This window comes from Cinclus cinclus, chromosome 27 (genome assembly GCF_963662255.1).
Source record: "Cinclus cinclus chromosome 27, bCinCin1.1, whole genome shotgun sequence".
Classification (NCBI taxonomy): Eukaryota; Metazoa; Chordata; class Aves; order Passeriformes; family Cinclidae; genus Cinclus; species Cinclus cinclus.
The window spans coordinates 6,126,555-6,147,836 of NC_085072.1; the positions used below are offsets into that span (position 1 = coordinate 6,126,555).

Sequence of the window (21,282 nt, forward strand, 5' to 3'; positions counted from 1 at the left end):
CCTGCTCCCGCTCCAGCTCTCGGAGCTCGTGCTGGAGCCGGAGAGGGCTGCAGCCCGGCAGAGCCCCCGTGGCATCGACCTCCCCCAAGACCCCGGGCAGCAGCGTGCCTCCCACCGGCAGCCGGCAACTCTGCCCGCAGCCGCTCTCTCCGGGCCAGCTGCGGAGTCACCGCAGAGGACACGGACCTGAGGCGACAACAGCAAATGCGTCCAGCCAGAGGCAGCCGCCCCCGCTGGGCTTCTCCCGGGCCGGAGGCGAGCTCTGCCCTCGCCCAGGGACAGCGGGCCCGGCCGAGGTGCCACGCGCTGGCTGGTCCCCATTGATGCTATCTTGTCATCCGTGCTCGGAAAGCATGTGGGGACACGGCTCCTGGCTGCCGTGGGACAAGGGGCTGGCTGGGGACAACCACTGCTAAGAAACTGCGCGCCCCCACCCCCCCCCCCCCCAGCTTGTCATCCCTCTGATCTGCTGCCACCAGGTCCCCCATGAGATCGCTGCTGCTGCTGCTGGTGCTGTGGGTGCCGCGGCTCCCAGGGATCCTGGCAGAGGTAAGCGCTTGGCTCTCCAGCCCCCGCTTTGGCTCCGCAGCTCGTGGCTCGCAGCTCGCTCGGCGAGGGGCTGCCCCGCCGGGGGACCCGGGGCTTCGGGTGCCTCTCTCTGGCCATGCAGCTGCGCCACATCAGCGGTGTTCGCCATCCCGGGCGGCGCTTCTCCCCCTGCCCCTCGCCCTTGGGACCCTGGGCTCACTGCCTGGGTCCGCAGTGTGTCCCTGTTGCCTTGGCGGCGCGGCTCCTCGCCCGGCAGTGGCCCGCCTTCTGTTCCCAGGGGTCCCCAGCCGCTTCGCTCTCCTCTGCCAAAAGCCCCGCGATCGGTGGGGAGCTGGAACGAGTCTGCCCGCAAAGCCGAAGTTAAAGAACGCCAGGAAAATGATGGTTCTGCTGTGGCTTGTTGCAGGACAGGGAGTGGGCAGGAGACATTTCCTTTAACGTGGGGGGAACTGACGCCAGTCCAAAGCCGGGCACACCCTGCTGGGAGCAGGCTGTGAGAGAATGGGTGTCCCCGCTGCCGGGGAGGGTGCCAGGGGCTCCGGGGATTCTCTTCTGCCTGTGGGAGGTGGCAGCTGAACTGAGGTCTCTGGTCCCTCCATCCTCTCCCCTTGATGGTGGGAAGGAGGCGTGCCTGTAGAGGGAATGAGATGGCCAGGCCTTGTCCCAGAGCTCAATCCCTCCCTCTCTTCTCCTGTGCCGTGGCTGGTTTGGTGGCTTCTTCCCGTGTCCATGGCCCCACATGTGTGTGCAGCCCCAGGACCTGTGCAAAAGGCCAGGGCAGCCCCCAGGCTGCATGTGCCAAGTCTGTCTCCCTGCCTTGGCTAAGGGAGGTCTGAGAAATGACCCAGGTTCTCCTAGGAAAATGGGTCACAGCCCACAGATGCTATGTCAGGGTGGGACCTGTGCCTAGCCAGCATGGCCCCTGGACTGGCACAGGGCACCTCTCCCAGGTGTTGGTCTCAGCTCAGCCCCCCTCATCCTGCCCCTCTCTCACTTGACACCTTCAATTCCCCAGGACGAGGGATGCAACTACACAGCACAGGCAGGACTGGAGGGCCAGGATGCACATGGTGAAAGAGGTGAGCCACAGCAATGAGGTTCCCAGGCTGAGGAGGGTGGGATGGTCTCAGTGCCTGGAGGGGTGAGATGAGCAGATGTGCTGCACCAGGACTCCTAGAGTTAAGAGTGGCTTTGTGAATACTCTGCTTTAGGCTAACTACACGCTACAGGTCGTGCCCAGGGAAGGGGGAGAGTCAGTCCCATCCTTCTCCAGCAACCAACTGCATGGGAGCACTGTGAGAGATGGACAAGGCTCCAGAGCTCCCTTCATCCACAGAGCACTGGGTGGGCTCAGCAGCAGTGCAGCCAGAGGTGTCTTGCTCAGAGCCTTGGAGTTGCCTGGGTAGGATCAGAATCTGCGAGGCAGACCCACAGCTGCTGTAGGCCTGGAGCCAGCACCTGGCTGGGCCAGCAGTGCCCACATGGTATCAGCCTGTGCCAGTGAAAAATCACCTGGATGATCCACAGGCACCTGTTAGGGAATGAGGTTTATCTGGGTGTGCTGTCTGTGATGTGGATAGTGGGAACCTGAGCAGTGCTGGGATCACAAGCCTCTGGCCCATTTTAGGCACATTTGTGCTGCAGATGTGAGGAAGGTGACAGAGGGAGGCAGGTGCTGGAGCTGCTGGAAACTCAGGAGAAGCAGGGAAACATGGGCTGAGAACTCATACCGTAAGGAGATAAGAAAGAGCTTGCAGTAACAAACCATCCCTGCATGAATGCCAGGCAGGACAATCACCTGTGGGTTGCCTTCAGGTCAGCTTTGCCTGGTGCTCCAGGTGTCTGCTGACAACGAGGGTAGCCCAGGGCAGCTGGCCCAGGTATAGACACCTCACCCATGGGCATCCAGCTGTATTGAGCTAACCCTTCTTCAGCTGTCTGATCCTAAATATGTGCTTGAAATTCTCAGGGATGGCACTGTGAAGGCCTTTCCCAGGGGTAATACGTGCTCCTGTTCATGTCCATCTGATGTTCTCTGGTCCCTTTGCCCTCACCACCAGGCTCCAAACCACAGCATTGCATGGAACAGAAGTTGCACATAGTTCTGAAAATGTTCAGCTCTGGGAGAGACACACACCAGCTCCTGAGCAGTGCCAACAGTGTCCCTGCCCCGGGCTCACCCCACACTGCTCATCCCTGGCTGTGTAAAGGGTGCCCTATGGCAGGCCTCTGGGGCACTCACTGTGCTTGGTTCATGCTGTGTCACTGTGCCAGACCCTATGTAAGCCTGTCATAACTTGTTGTACACCATAAATTTTAAGTGCTCATTATTATACAAATGTCTTATTAGCACTAGAACAGTTCTGGCATTTTCCAGAGGCTGAGAGCTATAGAAAGCTCATGGATGTTGCACCTGGGGACTTGGGTTAGTGCTAGGCTTGGCAGTGCTGGGGGAACAGTTGGACTCAATGATCTTAAAAGGCTTTTCCAACCTAAATGGTTCCATGACTGACAGCAAGGTTGAGGATGGGTGTGTGTAACAATCTGCTGGAGACATTGTGGGGCAGAGATGGACCCTGCCCTGGTCACACCACCAGCTTGGGCCTGACAGACAGGCTCTGCCTGGCTCCTGTTGTGTACGTGACTCCTGAGCAGCTCTAAGGGCAGGAATTCAATACCAGTTTCAGCCACTGACCCACCAATCAGGCCAAGCCTGTGCCGTTTCCCTGTCCCCAGACTCTCTCCACTGGGATGCCACAGCACTGGCCTCACAGCCCCAGCACTGACCTTGCCGCTGAAGCACAACCAAGGCAGGGACACACCTCAGCAGGGCCTGGGGCCAGGCTGATCCCACATTCCCTCCATGTATGCAGTGTTCCACTCTTCCCATGTCACCTCTGGACTGGACAGGATGGGATTTGTTGTCTGGATACCCAAAGCAGCCTTTTCCTCTTCCTCTGTCAGAGCCCACACAGAGGCAGAAACTATTGCAGGGAGCATAATGGCCTCCCTGCTACATCCATCCTGTCCCCTAACTGGCTGCTGTCTTGCTTCTCCATGGTGGAGCCAGAGCCTTCAACATCTTTTGAGTGGGCTCAAAGGTGATGACCAAGGTGATGAGCAATGGAGTATGCCCAGCCAGGGAGCTTCTCTGCCTTAAACCAGGGCTCTCTGGACAAAGCACAAGATGACCTGAAGCCTTCTGGTCTTTCTCCAGTGGAGCAGGTGATCCATGCTTAGGAGCATCTCTTTGACAGCTTCCTTTGACCAGAGTCCATGAAGGTTTCTGAACATTCCTGTGTTTCCTAAAGGCTGTTCAGAGCCCTCGGGGTCAGGGCGGTGGCCAGTGCCTGGTGTACCCCAGCAAGGGTGGGTGGCTGGGAGCTGGCCCTGCAGGCTGGCACCCAGTACCACCAATCCCTGCTGAGAGTTTTGGATTTGCCTCTGCAGGCACCCTCCTGAATGTCAGTGTGAGTGACCATGACCGGTCAGATTCTCTCCTTCTGTCCTGGGATGAGCCAGAGGGAGGTGCCAAAGGATATTTGCTTGCCCTCTCCTCCCTGGGGTCAGGCACGCTGCTTCAGAATGGGTCTGCTGGACCCAACACCACCAGCTTCTGGTTCCATGGGCTGACTCCTGGCATGCGCTACAAGATCGAGGTGACAGCCACGCTGGCCTGCATGGACACTACCAGCCAGACCATCACAGCACAGACAAGTAAGGGCTCCCCAGCACCTCGGTGCTCCTACCAGTGATTGTTGGGCTGTTTGGAGTCCTGCTAGTTCGTGGGAGGTTGGGCTTTTCCTCGCTTTCGCAAGAACTAGGGTCCTTCCTGGTCCCCAGAGTCTTAGAGGTCGTTCCCTCATCCTTGTGGAGGAAGGTCCTGCCCCTGCACCTTGTATGGGCTGGGTTCATTCTCCTTCTTCTCCTCCTTGGAGTTTGTAAGCTCAGGCACTCCCAGGCAAGTGACCAACAGTGCGTGTGCCATATCCCATGCAGGTCCGGCACCTGTCCGCAACCTGAGCCTGAGCAGTGACGGGAGCTCAGCCTTGCTGCGGGCAGCCTGGGCACACGGGCACGGCCAGAGGGACGGCTACAGCCTGGCACTGTGGCACAGCGACTCCCAGAGCCTGGTGAGGAATGTGTCCCTCCTGCCCAGCGCCTCCACCTTCCTCTTTGATGGGCTGCTGTCTGGCAGCGAGTATGCCCTGAAGGTCAGCACACTGGCTGGGTCCAGTCAGGCCAGCACCACTATCCACCAGTGGACAGGTAGGGAGTGATGGGTGTGCCTTCCTGAGGAGGAAGGGGTGGTAGAAAGGGTTTGGCAGGAAGGATGCAGGATATGTGCTGGGCTGCAAGGGGAGGAGGTGTCCATGCTTGGGATGGAGAGCTTGTGTATGGTGGGGAACAGGTGGAGTGTTTCACATCCCCACTGTGAGCCCAGTGCTTGGGCCAGGGGGAAGACTTTGCACCTTGGGCCTGCCTTGCAGCACCCATGGCTTGGATTTGTCTGTTCCCAAGGGTGAGGAGAAGTCTGGGCATCCTGGATCTCTTGGCTGCAGGAGTGCTGCAGTACCCAGTCTGCCACCCCTCTGCCCTGCAGGCTGAAAGAACACGATAATGTGGAGGGACCTCAAGGGCCCCCCAACCTGTGTGGGAGGTGGCACGGGAGGGACTTCCCTCAGTAGACCCCTACCAGACCTTCAGCCCCCATGCCATAGCAGGCAGCTCTGGGCAGAGGGGCCCCTGAGGAGAGAGGAGGATTCAGGGACCTGCCACCCAAGTGCTGAAACTTGCTGTGTCTTGCTCTTCCCCTCAGCTCCCTCCATCCCCACCCAGCTGAGGCTCAGCCCAGGTTCCAGCACCAGCCTCCTTGCCTCCTGGGCAAATGCCGCAGGGGCCGCCTGGCTCCACCTTGAGCTCCGCAACCTGCTCACCCAAAAGGTCAGCACCACCTTGTCAGCCAGGAGGGGCCTCACCAGCTACACCTTCCAGCATCTCCACCCTGGCACTCAGTACTGGCTGGGGCTCAGTGCCACGGCTGGCTCCTACACCATAGTGGGACCCAATGCCACTGCCTGGACATGTAAGTATGAACTTGGTTGCTCCAGCTTTCTCCTTTCCTCTGCTCCAGCCTCTGAACCCAAAGGTCTCCTACCAAAGCCTTGAGTGCACAGGGTGATTTTGCTTGGACCTGGCTGAAAGGTGCTCCAGAACCCAGCTCTGGGGCACTGCTGTAGTGGGGCTAGTGAATCCCTTCAGCAGGTGGATCCCCTGTGCTGCCTGTTTCTCCCTGGGATGTGATGGGGGCAGCCTGTGGTCTCTCCCCTAGAAGGAGGAGGGAAAGGCAGCAGATCCCACTGGTGTTCAGTGCTGCTGGGGCTTGGCTCTCATGTGTCTCAGGGCTGTACAACGGCAGCAGAAAAATGGTGCAAGGGGCAGCAGTTGAGCTGGTTTGAGCTGGAGGCCTCTGGGAGGGGTTTATAGAAGAATGAGAAAGACTTTTTACATGGGGATAATTTTACAGTGATAAGACAAGGGGCGAATGGTTTTAAACTAAAATAGGAGAGATTTAGATGAGATGTTGGGAAGAAATTCTTCCCTATGAGGGTGCTGAGGCCCTGGCACAGGGTGCCCAGAGAAGCTGTGGCTGCCCCATCCCTGGAAGTGTCCAAAGCCAGATTGGACAGGGTTGGAGGAGTGGAAGGTGACCCTGCCCATGGCAGGGGGATGAAATGAATGAGCTTCAAGGTCCTTTCCAATCCAAACCATTCCACAAATCTATGATTGTGTGAAATGGATTTTCAGTGCTCTTTGATTGTAGTCAAGGATATGTTGTGGTAGCACCTGATAACCTCATCCTGGTGGATGTTCCCAACATGGTGGGTGCTGTACAAATACAGCCAAGGAATCCAGGAGCCTCTGGTCAAAACAGTGAGGGCAGCCCTCCCAGAGCCCACTATTGCACCATTCCCCCAGCCCACTCTCTGCTCTGGCCTCAGGCTGATGAGGGCTGAAAGAGGGGGATATTGCTGGTGACACCACGTCCATAGCTCATTAAAAAGTTCCAGTCCTGAACTTGCTCTCCCAGGTGTTTCCAGGAAAACCAGGAGGGAAATAGAGAGGGCAGAGCAGATTCACACAGAACACCAGAGTAGCGCTGGTGCTGAAATGATGGAGGTGCCAAGCTGCAGTCACAGAGCTGCTGTGGCCAGTGACTTATCCCAGCACTGGCCAAACACTGGTGATGTGTATGCTGGAAGGAGCTGGGTGCCACCAGGTGTGAAGTCTCCAGCTTCTTCCTGCTCCACCTGCCAGCCTGGGAAGCTGGTGCCTGCTCCCTGCTGACTCTGCAGATGGGATTTTGGAAGGCCTCCAGAGCTCCAGCTGGTTTGTGTCTGCTCTGGAGTGAGGCTAATCCCCGCTGTTGCTGTCTGCAGCTCTGACCTGCTCCACTGAACAAAACTCCCCCATGCCAGACACACGAGCCAAGGGCGTCTGGCCAGGAGTTTGGTCCAGGCCAGTTCCTGGGAATATCAGCAAACTCATGATGGGATGTGAATGGAGTGAAGGGAGACTTTTAGGAATTTCTCAGCAAGGCTTCCAGCTTTGTCTGGATTCTGTTAGTCTGGGAATGCTTGTGCTGTGGAGTGCAGATGGCTTGCTCCAAAAGGATGTGTAAGGCTGGACATAACCCTGCCAGGAATGAGGCTCAGGAGAGTAAGTGGTACAGAGTACCCCATAACCCTGACTCACACAATCCTATTCCCTTCCAGACCCCCTGAGCCCTGGCAATGTAACCCTGAGCAGTGCAGAGGAGCAGAACTCCTTAGAAGCTCACTGGAGTATCCCAGGGGGACAGAGGGAGTTCTACCTGGTGACACTGCGAGAGGGAGAGGACAGTGCTCCAACGAGGAACATCTCTGTTGGTGGGGACAATGACCACGTCACCTTCCACGGGCTGAGCCCTGGCCAGCAGTACTCTGTCCAAGTGGTGGTGGTGGCAGGGCCATACAGGGCATCAGCACACAGCACAGTAGCCTGGACAGGTAAGCAGAAAGGCCATGCATGGCCCTTGAGGCTGCTCCTGTTGCCTGATGAAGGGGCTGCTGCCTGGAGGGAGCTGGGGATGAGGCAGGCACAGGGACAGGGCACCAGGGACATCAGGAGTAGATTGTGGATCAGAGCAGCAAAATCTGCCTCCCCACAGTTCCTGATGAGGAAGGGCTCAGAGGTCCTGGGCAAGCTCGTGCCAGCAGGTGTTTGGCACAGATCAAAAACAGATCCTGCTTTGTGCCTTCTGGACTCTGGCATGTTGCAGGCAGCTTCCTCCCTTCCCCTCACCGCAGCTGGATGGATGGGCAGGGATGCTCCACCAACCTTCCCGGGGGGGGCACCTCTGTGTGCTCAGTCTCTCCTGGGTGACTTTTGGAGCCACAGTTGATGCTGTCCCAGAGCTGCCACTCTGGGAAGGGACAACTGGAGCTGTGCACAGTGTGTAAGCACCCAACCCATGGTGCTGGGGGCACTAAGAACTCTCCCTGCAGTCCTTTATGCCCTGTGTGGGATGGAGACAACTGCAGTGTCACAGAATCACAGAACTGTTGGGGTTGGAAGGGACCTCTGGAGATCATGTAGTCTAAGGTCACCTAGAACAGAAACTTTGAAAAGCAGAAGATACCTCGTGAAAGCAATGTTCCTGCCTGATGCAGTGCCCTGTGTTGTGCTGTCCTTGTTCTTTGCAGAACCACAAGCACCAACTGGTGTGAGCCTGTCCAGCCAGGGTAGCCCCCACAGCCTGCTGGCTAGCTGGGAAGAGGCGACAGGGGAGAGCTATCTGCTGGTCCTCAGCCTTGCAGAGCACCTTGTGAGGAACAGCTCCTTGCTCAGGGGTGTCACAAGCTTCAACTACAAGGGCCTCCACCCTGGGACCCTCTACACCTTTGAGGTCAGCACCGTGGCTGGTCCCTACACATCCTCACCCCGGCGCATCTCCAACTGGACATGTGAGTGCAACAGCCCCGGGTTCCTACTGGATCCTGCCCTTCCCCCTGGTGTCATACCTCAGGGCACTGACAGCACACATCTACAGCTTCATCCAATAACTGTGCAAAAGGCTCAGGAGGAGGCAGAGGTGCTGCTGGATGCATCTGACCCTGCTCTGTTTCCCAGTCACCAGGCACAAGGGGCAGCTGAGCCCTGTGCCCTTCTCCTCCTCAGTCCACCCTCCTGTGCCACTGCTCAGGTTGCCACTGTCTTGAGCCACCCCCTCTGCCACCCACCACCTCCTCCACCACCAGAACAATTTTTTCTCTGTGCCAGTTTGAGCTGTGCTGGCGCAGTCCCTGCTGGACTGGTGTGTGGGTGTCAGCAGGGCTGACAGTGCTCAAGGCACCTGGATGCAAGTTTTCCCAGGGAAGGGACTTCTGCCCCAGCACATTTGGAGTTGCACTTCTGCCAGGTGATTCTAGACTTTTCCTTTTCTAGACCCTTTGCCCCCAGAGCAGCTGACCCTCAGCAATAGGGGCCACAGCACCTCTCTGCAAGCCTCCTGGAAAGCAGTTTCTTCTGGCAGCACTGGCTACACAGGGACCCTCCGAGAAAGCAAGTCACAGGAGCAGGTCAGGAATGTGACTGTGGGGAGTGACTGGATGAATATCACCTTGGAGAACCTGGTCCCTGGGCGACAGTACACACTGGAGATGGCTGCTATGGCTGGGCCTTACAGATCTCCTGTGCGATCAGCCACCGACTGGACATGTGAGTGTGACAGTCCCACCTCACCCTATTGCAGGTCACAGTCACCACCTGCCCACGAGAGCAGAACCCTCAGAGCATGAGAGTGGCCCCTGTGTGGGGAGGTGAGGAATCAGAGACAGGGGTGCATAGACAGAATGGGCAATTAGGTGGAGCCACATTCAGCTATGTTGTAAGTAAAAGGGTGCGCAGTGCAGGAGGAACCCATCACTGAACAGAAAACGTTTCCAGATGTCACCTGGGGAAGGTAGGGACCTGCTCCCGTGTCTGCTGTGGAACAGGAGCTCTGCCTGCTCTGGGTTTGGTGTGCTGACCTAACCCCAGCAGGTGCAGACAGTGCAGGGTACCCAGGACAAGTGTGTGCAGCCCCCACCCTATACCCTGCCTCCTCTCACTGTCTTGGTGTCTCTTCTCTCTCAGACCCCCTGGCTCCATCTGGCGTGACGCTGACCAACACCCGGCGCCCAATGGGGCTCTCAGCCTTCTGGGACAAGGCTGCTGGTGATGTGGACCAGTTCCACCTCCAGCTCTACAGCAAGAGCCATGTAGCACAGAGGAACATCTCAGTGGGGCCAAACACCCACAACTTCACATTCCTGGGGCTGTCCCCTGGCACTCAGTACTTCCTGAAGGTGACTGTCCTTGCTGGCCCATACAGATCCTCGTCACACTTTGCCACTGAGTGGACATGTGAGTCAGAAGTATTGCCAGTCTTTTGTAGGGATGGGACATCCTGGCACTGCTTGCAAGACTAGCAATGACACAAACTTGTCTGGATGGAGGGGAGGGCTCTGGTGACATCTGCATGCTCCCTGTCCTGGAAAACAGAGCATGTCATAGGTTAGGTGCTGTGTACTGGGCCCTAAAAGACCCTTTTCTCCAGCTTAGATTTTCCCCAGTAAAGTTGAACCTTCTGCCTAGACCACTGGTGGTCTCAAGGCCAGCCAGGGACTGGTGGGAGAGGGATGTGATAAGAGGAAGCACAGAGACCTGTATGGGCTTGCTGCTCCCTGTCTGTGGAGCAGAGCAGCCCACTGGGAGCTGAGTGCTCTCAGCACCTGTGTGCCAGCAGCACCCTGGGGGACATGCACAGGCAGCTTGTATGTCCCCCAGGAGAAAAGGAGATTCAGTGGTCAGGTGCCCCACTTCTCTTTCAGGCCTGTTCAGAGGTGCAGGCTGTGCCCTGGCTTCTCCAGGTGGCTCTTCCACCTCCTCATGGGTCTCCCTTCTCTGCTTTCCTTCAGATCCACTGTCCCTGGCTAACGTCAGTGTGCAGCCTGGCCGGAAACCCCAGGAGCTGCATGTGAGCTGGGTGGAGTCCGGAGGTGGCAGAGATCACTTGGTACAGCTCTCAGTGGCTGAGTCCCTGTCCATCATCAGGAATGTGTCTGTTCCTCGAGGAGTCACCCAGCTGGACCTGGAGGGGCTGGTGCCAGGGTCCCGGTACCGCGTGGAGATCATTTCCCAGGCTGGGCCTCATCGCATCTCCTCTCAGACTGCCATCGGCTACACCGGTAGAACACAGCTCCCCTGCTCCCACCAGCCTTAGACACTGTGTGGATGCCCACAGTCCTCCAGCTCCCAGCTTCATTCCCACACTAGAGTCAGTTCTGAGCACCCCAGGTTTGTCCCCAATGACGTTGTTTCTCTCCCGCAGTCCCACTGCCTCCTCGTTCTCTGTCCGCCAGCCCCATCAGCATGGCCCAGGCTCTGGCTGTGCACTGGGACACTGCTCCTGGGCACAGGGATGGATACCTGCTCAGCGTGCTTGGGGAGGGCTCTTCTGCACCACCAAGGAACCTGGAAGCAGGGAAGGACAGCACCAATGTCACCGTGCCACAGCTGGAAGCTGGAACATGCTACCTTGTCAGGATCTGGGCAGTGGCTGGACCCTACCGGTCCCTCTCTGAGAACGTCACCGGTTGCACAGGTCAGCATCTGTGACACCCCTGGGTAATGGATCTATGTTGGTGCCTGGGGAGAGGAAATGGGAGGAGAGGAGGGAAGGAGGAGGGCACCCTGGCCTGGTTCCTGGGGAAGCTGGCCTGTGGTCACATCCTGCCTCTCACAGCCTCCTTGTGCAAAGATGGCTGTATGTTCAGAAGTGGATCTTTTCCTCTCTGACGCATGTGTCTTTTTTCTCGCAGTTCCTGCTGCACCAACAAATGTGAGTCTTACCAACCCAGGCAGCTCTTCAGAGCTTTACACATCCTGGAACGAGCCCCCTGGCAGGAGGGACCACTACCATGTTACTCTATATAACCTCAGCACCCAGAGCAGGATTCAGGTCCAGACCTTGAGTCCAGATGCCCTGAACATCACCTGGACTCACCTGGAAGCAGGCAGCAAGTTTGCTGTTCAGGTCACTGCTGTGAAAGGCTTGTTAGAAGCTTCTTCCATCAACATCACCCAGTGGACATGTGAGTCTGATTGGTTGGGTTGGGCACAGTGCCCCACACTGAGCTTTCACCTGAGCCTTTGAGGGCAACCACCACCACCTTTCCCATCCCAAGCTGTGCCCACGGCTTCTATGTGATGATCCCACCTTTCTGCTCACTGCCCTCACTCCATCCTTGACACAGAGCCAATTCCCATATCCACCCCAGAGGCTCTGATTATCTCCCCTGCCACATCCAGCTGCAGATCTCAGGGATGACACACTCAAGAGTCATGTGCCCTGCCTGGCCCTTTGTGCCCAGTTCTCTCCAGAGGATTCTGGTCCAGCCTGCCTACCTGGAGGAACCCTAGGCATAGCAGCCAGTTCTCAGAACTGACCAGGAGGGCTAACTGTCTCCCTGTTGCTTTCCAGATCCCTTGGCTCCTGTCAACCTCACCCTGGGCAGCCCCTCAGCCTCAGTGCTGGTGGTGTCCTGGACAGTGGTGGGTGGAGGGGCAGAAGGCTTCGTAGTGGATGTCTGTGATGCAGCGTCCGGCACTCCCGTCAGGCACACGGTGCTGGGTGGTGATGCCAGGGGTCACATCCTGAGGAGCCTGAGCCCTGGCACCTGCTACAATGTGGCAGTGAGTGCCAAAGCTGGGCCCTTCCATGCCAGCACCTCCAACTTCACCCACTGCACACGTGAGTGTGATGCTCTCCTTGCAGCCAGGTATTCTTCACCAGATCTCCCCTTCCCAGTTCAGTCAGAGACCATACTAGTGCAGCTGTCCTGCTTACCTCTGCCACCTATGCAAATACCCAGTGCTATTCTCTGCTGAATGCAGCATGAGGAGTACAGGCCTGGTCCTGTGCCACACCCCATCCCTGGTAGCCATCCACAGCGATCCAGAGTCTCAAACAGCAGCCAGGGAGGCAGCAGAGTCACAGCCAGGCTATGGGACCCTGCTGCTGACCCAGCTCCTGCAGCACAGGCTTGGCACAGATGTGGAGCATGTCCTGTGTTGAGCCCAGATGTGGCTCCTGGCAGTGACTTGTGTTTCCTCCCCAGGCCCGCTGCCCCCGGCCGCCCTGCGCTGGCTGAGCACAGGACACCCCTACAGGCTGAGTGTGGCCTGGGAGGCCACAGCTGGGGACAGAGATGGATACACACTGACCCTGTACCATGCACGACTGGGCACTGTGGCAGCTGCAGCTTTGCTTGGGAGAGACGCCCACAACTTCACTTTCATGGGACTCGCCCCAGGACACAAGTACTCCCTGGAAGCCGCTGCCACAGCTGGACAGTACCAGGCAGCAGCACCCAAAATCAGTGGCTGGACATGTGAGTACCTGAAGCAGTGTCCTCTGCAGAGGGGTGGGAAATGTCACACCACTGGGCTGTCCTGAGGAGAGTTGGGAGGTTAACGGGGCTCCTGGTGGCATTGGAGATATGCACACACCTCTGCACAGGTGCAACACATGACAGTTAGTGCAGGGGCACGCTGCTGGCTTCATGGCACTGGCATGTTCAGCCCTAGGCTTGCGCAAGGACATGCTGATGAAACAGAGCTGCCCAGATGTGCCTGTGCTGGGACATTCCCTGCCTGTGCTGAGCCGTCTCCCTGCGTACAGGAGCACAGAAATGTACAGGGCACCTGTACTGTACCTGTGTACAGGAGGCTCACTGAGTCTCTTGTCACAGGTAGAAACCACCTTACCATAAAGGTTCATTAAATTAGTCAGTGTAGTACAAGAAGCCACTCCACAGTCCTCTCAGGAAAACAGGTCTCTCTCTCCAGAGAGCATCTTTGGAGATGGGCTAATCCAGCACTTTGCCCTACCCAGAAAGATTCTAGGACTGGTCAGAGAATAGAGGCTGTGGCAGGGCTGTCTGGGCACCTGCGTGGCACCTGTGTGGGAGCACACCTCTACTCATGGCAGGGGTGAAGGTATTCCCACTGGGGTGAGGGAATGAGTGTGACCTGGATGAGGAGAGCTTGGCATGTGAGAGACCAGTAAGGGTGAGCATCCTTAAGGGTGAGTGAGATGGGAGTGGAAAAGAGGAAAGTGAGGATGAGGAGGCATTTGTCAGAGGGATCCTTCTTCAGGGAGCACCTGTCCTGCTGCACAATGGCCCATCGGCTGTCTGTTCTCCTGCTTGGTGTCCTGTCCCTAACATGAGGTGTGCTGGTTCCCCAGGCCCACTGCCTCCGGCCTCCGTGCGCTTGCTGAGCACGGGACACCCTGACAGGCTGAGCGTGGTCTGGGAGGCCACAGCTGGGGACAGAGATGGATACACACTGACCCTGTACCATGCACGACTGGGCACTGTGGCAGCTACAGCCTCGCTTGGGAGAGACACCCACAACTTCACTTTCATGGGACTGGCCCCAGGAAGCAAATACATGCTGGAGGTGGCATCTGTGGCTGGGTCCTTCAGGGCACCTGCGGGGAACATCAGCAACTGGACATGTGAGTACCTTTTCTGAGGGGATGTGTGCCTTGCTGGGCAGTCACGAAAGCTCATGGCCAAGAACATCCTCTACTGACCTTCATAGCAGACCACAAGCCCTGCCATGATTCCGAGCAGGGCTCTGCTCAGTCTTGTCATTAGCTCCACCAACCTGGGTGAGGGCAGCTGGAGCTCCAGAGCCATGGAGGAAGGGGCAGCAGGCAGGGTGTTCACCTTCCCCTGTCCTGTAGCTGGCTTCATGTTCCCTCCTCACCCCTCCCCAGATGTCTTACTCCATCTGGGACAGGGGTGTCCCTGCTTGGACAAGCACACAGAAATTTGCAGAAGCTTTGAGCAGGCTTTGGGCTGGTGGGTGGAGCCACACAGTCTGGGCCAAGTGTGGTGCATCCCTTCTGGTGACACTACCAAGAGATTCAGGCACTGTCCTTGGGCCCTTAGCTGACATGTCTCCTGTCCTGTCTCGGCAGACCCCTTGGCACCCCGTAACGTGTACATGACGAACCAGGGGTACCCCAACAGACTGAGTGCATCCTGGCGAGCTGAACCCCAAGGACAAGACAGTTACAGGCTCCTCCTGTATCATTCGGGGTCAGGCATTGTGGCAGCCAATATCTCTGTTGGGAAAGGCACCAGCAAGTTTACCTTTTCTGGCCTGGCTCCAGGACACAAATACCTGCTGGAAGTGGTGTCCATGGCAGGGCCCTATGCAGCCTCTTCAGGGAACATCAGTGACTGGACAAGTAAGTGTCAGAGCTGAAAATTCTGCATCTTGAATGAGGTTCAGCCTTCCCATCTGGATGGGCTCAGCACCTGTGGTGTGAAGGGACAGAGACTCAGCCAGCACTGCTATGTGGGAGCTGTAGGGTCAGAGAATGGTTCAGGTTGGAAGGGACCTTTTAAAGGCCGTCTAGTCCAACCCCCCTGCTAGTGGCAGGGACATCTTCAACTAGATCAGGTTGCTCAGAGCCCTGTCTAACCTGACCTTGAATATTTCCAGGGATGGGATGAGATGGGATGGGCTGAACCAGTGCAGAAATGGGATCATGGGCTGGACCAGTGCAGCAATGGGATCATGAGCTGGACAAGCCCTGGTGGATGGGAGAGTCAGGCAGAGCAGTCCTGTTGCCTGTGGGAGGGCCTGGTAGCCACGAGTGCTGTTTCAGGAGGCAGCTTCTGGTCTATGGCCCCACTGGATAAAGTCTCGCTCCTCCATGGGTGACTGAACAAGAGCACGGGATCCCATGGTAGTAGTGCTGCTATGGTAGATGACACCCACAGCCTGGGGGGACATCCCACCATTCCTACTGCCTTTTTTCCAGGCACTCAGAGAAATGCTGGCATGGGGTATAAGGGGAGGATGGGCTTTTTTTTCTTTTTATGGAATGTGGAAATGCAGATAAACACAATAAGCCTTTTCATGTGCTTGTCCCCACAGTCCCTGCACTTTGCTTGGGGAATCTAACAATCCCTGCTCCCACGCTCAGCCATCCCCTGGCAGGGTGCAGGGAGTCATGTGCAGAGCCCTTTGGGCTGGTCTCTAATGAAACTTGCTAATTAGCAGGAAGAAGAATCCATCTTCTCACATTCCTCCCTCTGTATGTCCTTCAGCTGCCATTTAAAGGTCATTTCTGGCAAAGAGCAGGTGCAGGAGTGTTATCACTGAACATGTGGAGTCTTCTTGTGTCACCCATCTCCTACTTGTGTCTGTGTAGAATAGAAGAGAGCACATGCATACCAGTAACTCTTCCTGGTGTGGTTTTTGTTGTAGCCCCCTCAGTTCCCCAGAATCTCTCGGCAGTGGCTGAAGGGAACAACACAATGCTGATCTCCTGGGGCAGTGTCTCTGGACAGCAGGATGACTGCCAGCTGTGGCTGCGGGACCCCCGGAACAGCTCACTGCCCTGGAGGCACTCCCTGGGCAGAGGACAAGTCCAGCACCTCCTCCAGGGGCTGATCCCGGGCAGGAACTACTCTGTGTCCTTGAGCTGCGTGGCCGGGCCCTACTGGAGCAGCACCAAGCCCTTGGCAGTGCCCGTGGGTAGGTACACACTGCCATGGGGAGGGAGTGGGACTGGAACGGGGACAAACATCTGGGTGGCCTCAAGTCTGGATTGACCCTTGAGTGTCGACAGAGGCATGGGAAATCTTGTGGTGGGAGATGGGGAAAACCAGCAAGGTGACCCTCTGGTAGCCATTGGCTCCCTTAGCTAGTCCCACAGCAGAGATCTCCTGGCTACCTGTGAAGCAGAGCAGACTTTGCAGATCTCCACTAGTCGATGTCTTCTGTAAGACCTGAGCTCTGTCCTGTGGCCCATGGCACAGGAGGCTCCCAGGTGGCAAATGTCCTGCTCTGCTCATCTCACTGGCCTTGGGAGCAGATGCTGACAGGACAGAGGTTGGGATTTCTCTAATCCAGTGAGTCCAAGCCTGTCCCATCTCCTTTGCAGAGCCAAATCCAGTGAAGGATGTGCAGTGCCTACCAGAGTCAAGGAGCCTTTACTTGAATTGGACAAGCTCTCCTGGAGATGTGGAGGCTTATGAGGTGGTGACAGAGAGACTTTCTGAAGGACCCCCCACCTCCAGGCATACCATGAGCATCCCTTCAAGTGAGGCCAGTATGGAGGGGCTGGAGCCAAACTCTACCTACCAAATTGTTGTGAGCACTGTGGGCATGAACACACTGAGGAGCCAGGCTGTGACTGTGCTCTGCAGCACAGCAGTGGAGCGTGAGTCCCCTTCTTTCCCAGAACCCTGCCACAGACCCCAGGAGGAGACACCCGGTGGTGCTGGTTAGAGCTGGGGACTCTGAGGTGTCTGTGAGCCCCACGTGGCTGCACTGCCCTGCAGTGGGTCAGGGCTCTGGCAGTGCTGCTGGCACCACTGGCAGGCTGAGCAAAGGAGGGGTCTGGGAGCAGGGACACGCTAAGAGGCTGTGCTTGCTGGTTCCTCTTGCAGCCCTGCCCCCGCCCCTGCGTGCAGAGGTGTTCCCAGTGGAGGCCAGTTCCACAGTTATCATTTCACCTGAGCTGTTCAGTGAGGAGAACGGCCAGATCGAGTACTACGGTGTCATTGCCACCACTAACGAGTCACGTAAGTGTCCCTGCATGTCCCAGGCTGTAGTGCCCTTTGTGCCCAGGCTCCCTGGAGGGCAGCAGGGCCTCTGGACATCACTTTGGGACTGTTACTGTCACCTGTACGTTCCCCTGCAGTGCTGAGGCCCACTCAGGAGATCATGGCTAGCACATGGTATGATCACTACTATGGGACAGAGGACTCCTACCTGGCAGTGCTCATACCCAACCCCTTCCATCAGAGGAGCTCCCCTGAAACCTGGCGGGTGCCAGTGGGAACAGAGGAGTGCGGCCAGTCCAGGGCAATGTGCAATGGGAAGCTGAAAGCCAATGAACAGTACAGGTGAGAGATGTTGGTATCCCTCCTGAGGGGAAGGGGCTGGAGGAGATAAAGGACTATATGTGGCCCTCCCACATCCAGCTCCTTGGATGTCTCCTCACCCTCACACTCCCAAACCCCCAGCAGAACCCCTAAGGGTTCTCCACGAAGCAGCATTTGAGGAAGGCAGGGGCTGACATGCAGGGAATGTTAGGCATCATGGTGGGCAGGCAGAGGGAAAGCTGAGGCTGCCAAGGGTGGTGTGTGTTGTCTCGGGAGCTGAGCAGATGTCCAGCCCAAGGACAGGAACTAAAACAGATGCTGTTATTTGTAGGACCTTCATGTGTGACTCAGAACCACGTGCAGACGGTGCAAAAATGAAACCCATTTGGAAACAGTTCGAGTGGTGCCTATTCAGTGAGGGGCCCAGAGGTTGGGGGTAGCAAACACTCAGGCTAAGGTCCAAGTTCCCCATGAGACACACCCATGGATCCCAATAGTCATAAGTTCAGAGTCTTATTTGACAGTAAATAGAATCCAGGAACATGGAGGTACATATTTTATTATGGGGTACCTTAAAAACTGGTGATGAAAAACTGGTTTTCCACTGCTAGCAAAGAATGCTATCTTTAGTCAGTCCTGTTAATTTAGCAGCTCACAGTTTCATCATATGGGGACCATATCCACAGGCATTTCTCTGATCCCCCAGAGTGTGGAAGGTTATCCCATTTCACTTTAAAGAAACTTGCAGCAAGGATGATTGATAAAGCCATTGAGAACATTAGGAAAAGAGAAGGAAAGTCCATGGGAGAGTGTGTGCATGAGAAAGCTTCCCTTTCCATTGGGAATAAAGGGAGAATTAAATCTGCCTGTAAGTTTTGTGGTGAGTGGGTGTTGGACTCTCCTCTCTCCTCTCTCCTCGGGTGCAGACATGGAAAACTTTTAACTGATTCTTACTGAGTTATTTTATATTCACTCCTATGCCAAATGGGGACTCTTAAGCTGCTGGTTAGGGCAGCACTGGCCCAGATTGGTGATAACACCCAGGGGGTGGGAAATAGCTTTTTTTTTTAGTGGAGGAAAAGAAAAAAAGGCTCCAGAGAGCCATTGCTTTGGAAATTCCAGCCAGAGTGGGGTCAAGAGTGGAGAGCAATTCTGATGTGCTGTGTTATCCTGCCTGGCAGGAGAATGGCTGACAGTGCACTCCCACCCGTGTCCATCTCATGTCCATCCCAGGTTCCTGGGATCTCAGAAGGTTTCAGAAGCTTGGAGACTGATCACCCATCAAATCTGTCTGTTCTATATTGCTCACCCTCAGGTGTGGCAGGGCAGGACTTGCTGGTTCATCCCTCAGCCTCAGCTCTGGAGGGATAGAGTGGGATGGAGAGAGAGCAGCAGGGCAGAGGCCACAGACCAAGGTCTGTCAGCAGCCTCGAAGGGGCTTCAACAGCAGCAAAATCACACTGGGACAGCCTCCACACCCAGGCACTGATGAGCCAAGCACAGGCTCTGTACCTGCCCCGCTCACTTCGAGTTTTCCCCACAGGGGAGCAGCTTACTGAGAGACGTCAGCCCTGTCATTAGTGCACTTGCTGTGATTCAGTAACATGAGTCAATAACATGTACTGAGCTGTCCAGTTACTCAGGACTAGAAGGTACTTTCACACTGCAGCTTTCTTACTTTTACACCACAGCTTGCCTTCAGTTTGGCTGCCCTAAACAACCTAAATTTTCCCAGTACAAACAGCACTTGACCTAAATGTCCTAAATATGTGACCTAAATATCTTAAATATCCAGCCTAAATATCCTGAGTACCTGGAAGGCTCAGCCTAAATATCCAACCTAAATATCTGCAGGAGACTGTGCTGCTGAGTTAATGATTATTAGGGTGGTGAAAAGCTGACAGCTCATTCCCACTCAGAATTTCTGTTCTTGTTTCCTGTCTTTCAGTGAGTTTTTTATCCACAAGCCGTCATCTTTCATACCACGGCATCTGCAGGCTCACTTTTCAAAGGAGGTCTGTGCCCTGGCTGCTGCCAGAGGGGACCCACACACAGTCAACAAGCTGTCAACAAGCTGCTCAAATCCAGTGCTAGCTTTAAAAGCTTTGGCTTGCATTTAGGGCACAAGAAGGGGCCCTCCCAAGTCACCTGCTCAGAAGGAAGTCAGCTCTGCACAGAGCTGTGGGCAGTGATGTGCCTGCTGCCAGGAGTGGGATGAGGGGCAGATCTCCACAGGGAACAGCATGCACCAGCCACTTGTGTGTGTGTGCAGGGAAGGGTCTGGGTCAGGGCTCAGCCCTCCCAGCTGAAACACTTCTATGTCAAACAGTGCTCAGCTCTTTCCTGTAAACTCTGTTAACCACCTGAGCTATGTGGTTTTAGTTTTTTATGTCCTATAAGAGACCAGACTCTACCTTTCTCTGCAGATAACCCTTTGGAGGAGAGATACTTTCCATTTGTGCTTTCTGAACAAATTCTCATGTTTTCCCAAGTGGAACAAACTAGTCAGAGAGACAGAAAAGGGAGGAAAGACCATTTCCACACATACCCTAAATCCATAACAGAAAACCAGCTTTTTTCCAGGCACTGGTACTGTTCCCCTGGGTCCTGCCTGCTGAGTGCTGGGTTCTGGATGCTGTGCTTGGTTCAGGCTGTCCCTGACACAGGACTCTGCTTTGCCTTTAGGTTCAGCATTGCTGCCTTCACCAAATATGACCCAGTAGCCCCTGCTGTGACATTCACCATGTTCTCAGGTAAGCTGGAGAATAGCATCTTCCCTACCTGGCTGTGTAGCTTAGAGGTAGTGAACAGCCAGAGGGAGCTGATAGGCTATAGCAGATATAATAAATATAAGAAATGCAGCCATTTATCATAGAATTATAAAATGGTTTGGGTTGGAAGGGACCTTAAAGTTCATATAATTCCACCCCCTGCCACGGGCAGGACACCTTCCACTATCCCAGGTTGCTCCAAGCCCCATCCATCCTGGCCTTGGACACTCCCGGGATCCAGGAACAGCCACAGCTTCTCTGGGCAACATGTGCCAGGGCCTCACCACCCTCATCATGAAAAAACTTTTTAATTGATTCTCTCTATACTCTATCCTTTTAATTCCAGCTGCTGGATCCGGTGCAGACACAGCTCCACTCTCAATGCCAATAATTGCTGGAATCATTGTGGGATTTCTTCTGACACTTGCAGCTGTTTTTGCTTTGGTTTACTGGAAACAGCTCAAAGCAAAGAGGTGAGCATGAGCCATATCTTACCTGTTGAGTGCAGGCTGATATACCCAACCTTCAGTACCAAACCTGGAGGAGAGCAGGGAGAGGTGTAAAAAGAGACAAACTAGCATGTGGGCTAGTGGAATTGTGCCTGGCAAGCTCAGGAGCCAAAGGCAGAGGGGAGAGAGGAGCTGCTCACGTGCAGTTAAGTCACAAAACCCTACAGGTGTGCAAGGCAGTGTACCTGCCAGTGGTGCACAATAACTCACGGCATCCATCTCTGCACTTCAGGCAAAAGTAAAAGCTCCTGTGCTTTGATTCTAGAACCAAGAAAAGCAGCTTGCCCCAGGAAATGGTGACCTACAGCTTGAGGTGAGTGCTGGAGTTTCCCCTCTGTATGGCCCCACTGCAACTCCTACTTTCCTTTACCTACTTCCTTTTTCATGATTTGACTCAGGAAAAATCCAACTGTCTCCTCTCTTCAGTTATTTTATAAATCAGTATTTCCTAAG

General features: G+C 55.6%; 1 protein-coding gene across 1 annotated transcript in view; it reads left to right on the plus strand.

Moving 5' to 3' along the window:
- The first annotated feature begins 479 nt into the window (after positions 1-479).
- LOC134054052 (receptor-type tyrosine-protein phosphatase V-like) overlaps positions 480-21,282 on the plus strand; it is a 33,681-nt gene continuing 12,878 nt past the window's right edge. Inside the window, exons 1-23 of the mRNA XM_062509491.1 lie at positions 480-549; positions 1,565-1,628; positions 4,000-4,266; positions 4,549-4,818; positions 5,369-5,635; positions 7,326-7,598; positions 8,295-8,555; positions 9,037-9,309; positions 9,727-9,996; positions 10,551-10,820; positions 10,964-11,236; positions 11,454-11,726; positions 12,116-12,385; positions 12,753-13,025; positions 13,883-14,155; positions 14,624-14,896; positions 15,925-16,194; positions 16,604-16,882; positions 17,112-17,246; positions 17,366-17,570; positions 20,235-20,302; positions 20,667-20,793; positions 21,095-21,142. Of these exons, the coding sequence (XP_062365475.1) occupies positions 487-549; positions 1,565-1,628; positions 4,000-4,266; positions 4,549-4,818; positions 5,369-5,635; positions 7,326-7,598; positions 8,295-8,555; positions 9,037-9,309; positions 9,727-9,996; positions 10,551-10,820; positions 10,964-11,236; positions 11,454-11,726; positions 12,116-12,385; positions 12,753-13,025; positions 13,883-14,155; positions 14,624-14,896; positions 15,925-16,194; positions 16,604-16,882; positions 17,112-17,246; positions 17,366-17,570; positions 20,235-20,302; positions 20,667-20,793; positions 21,095-21,142 (5,045 nt within the window). The 5' untranslated portion in view covers positions 480-486. The remainder of the gene's footprint in view (positions 550-1,564; positions 1,629-3,999; positions 4,267-4,548; positions 4,819-5,368; positions 5,636-7,325; positions 7,599-8,294; positions 8,556-9,036; positions 9,310-9,726; positions 9,997-10,550; positions 10,821-10,963; positions 11,237-11,453; positions 11,727-12,115; positions 12,386-12,752; positions 13,026-13,882; positions 14,156-14,623; positions 14,897-15,924; positions 16,195-16,603; positions 16,883-17,111; positions 17,247-17,365; positions 17,571-20,234; positions 20,303-20,666; positions 20,794-21,094; positions 21,143-21,282) is intronic.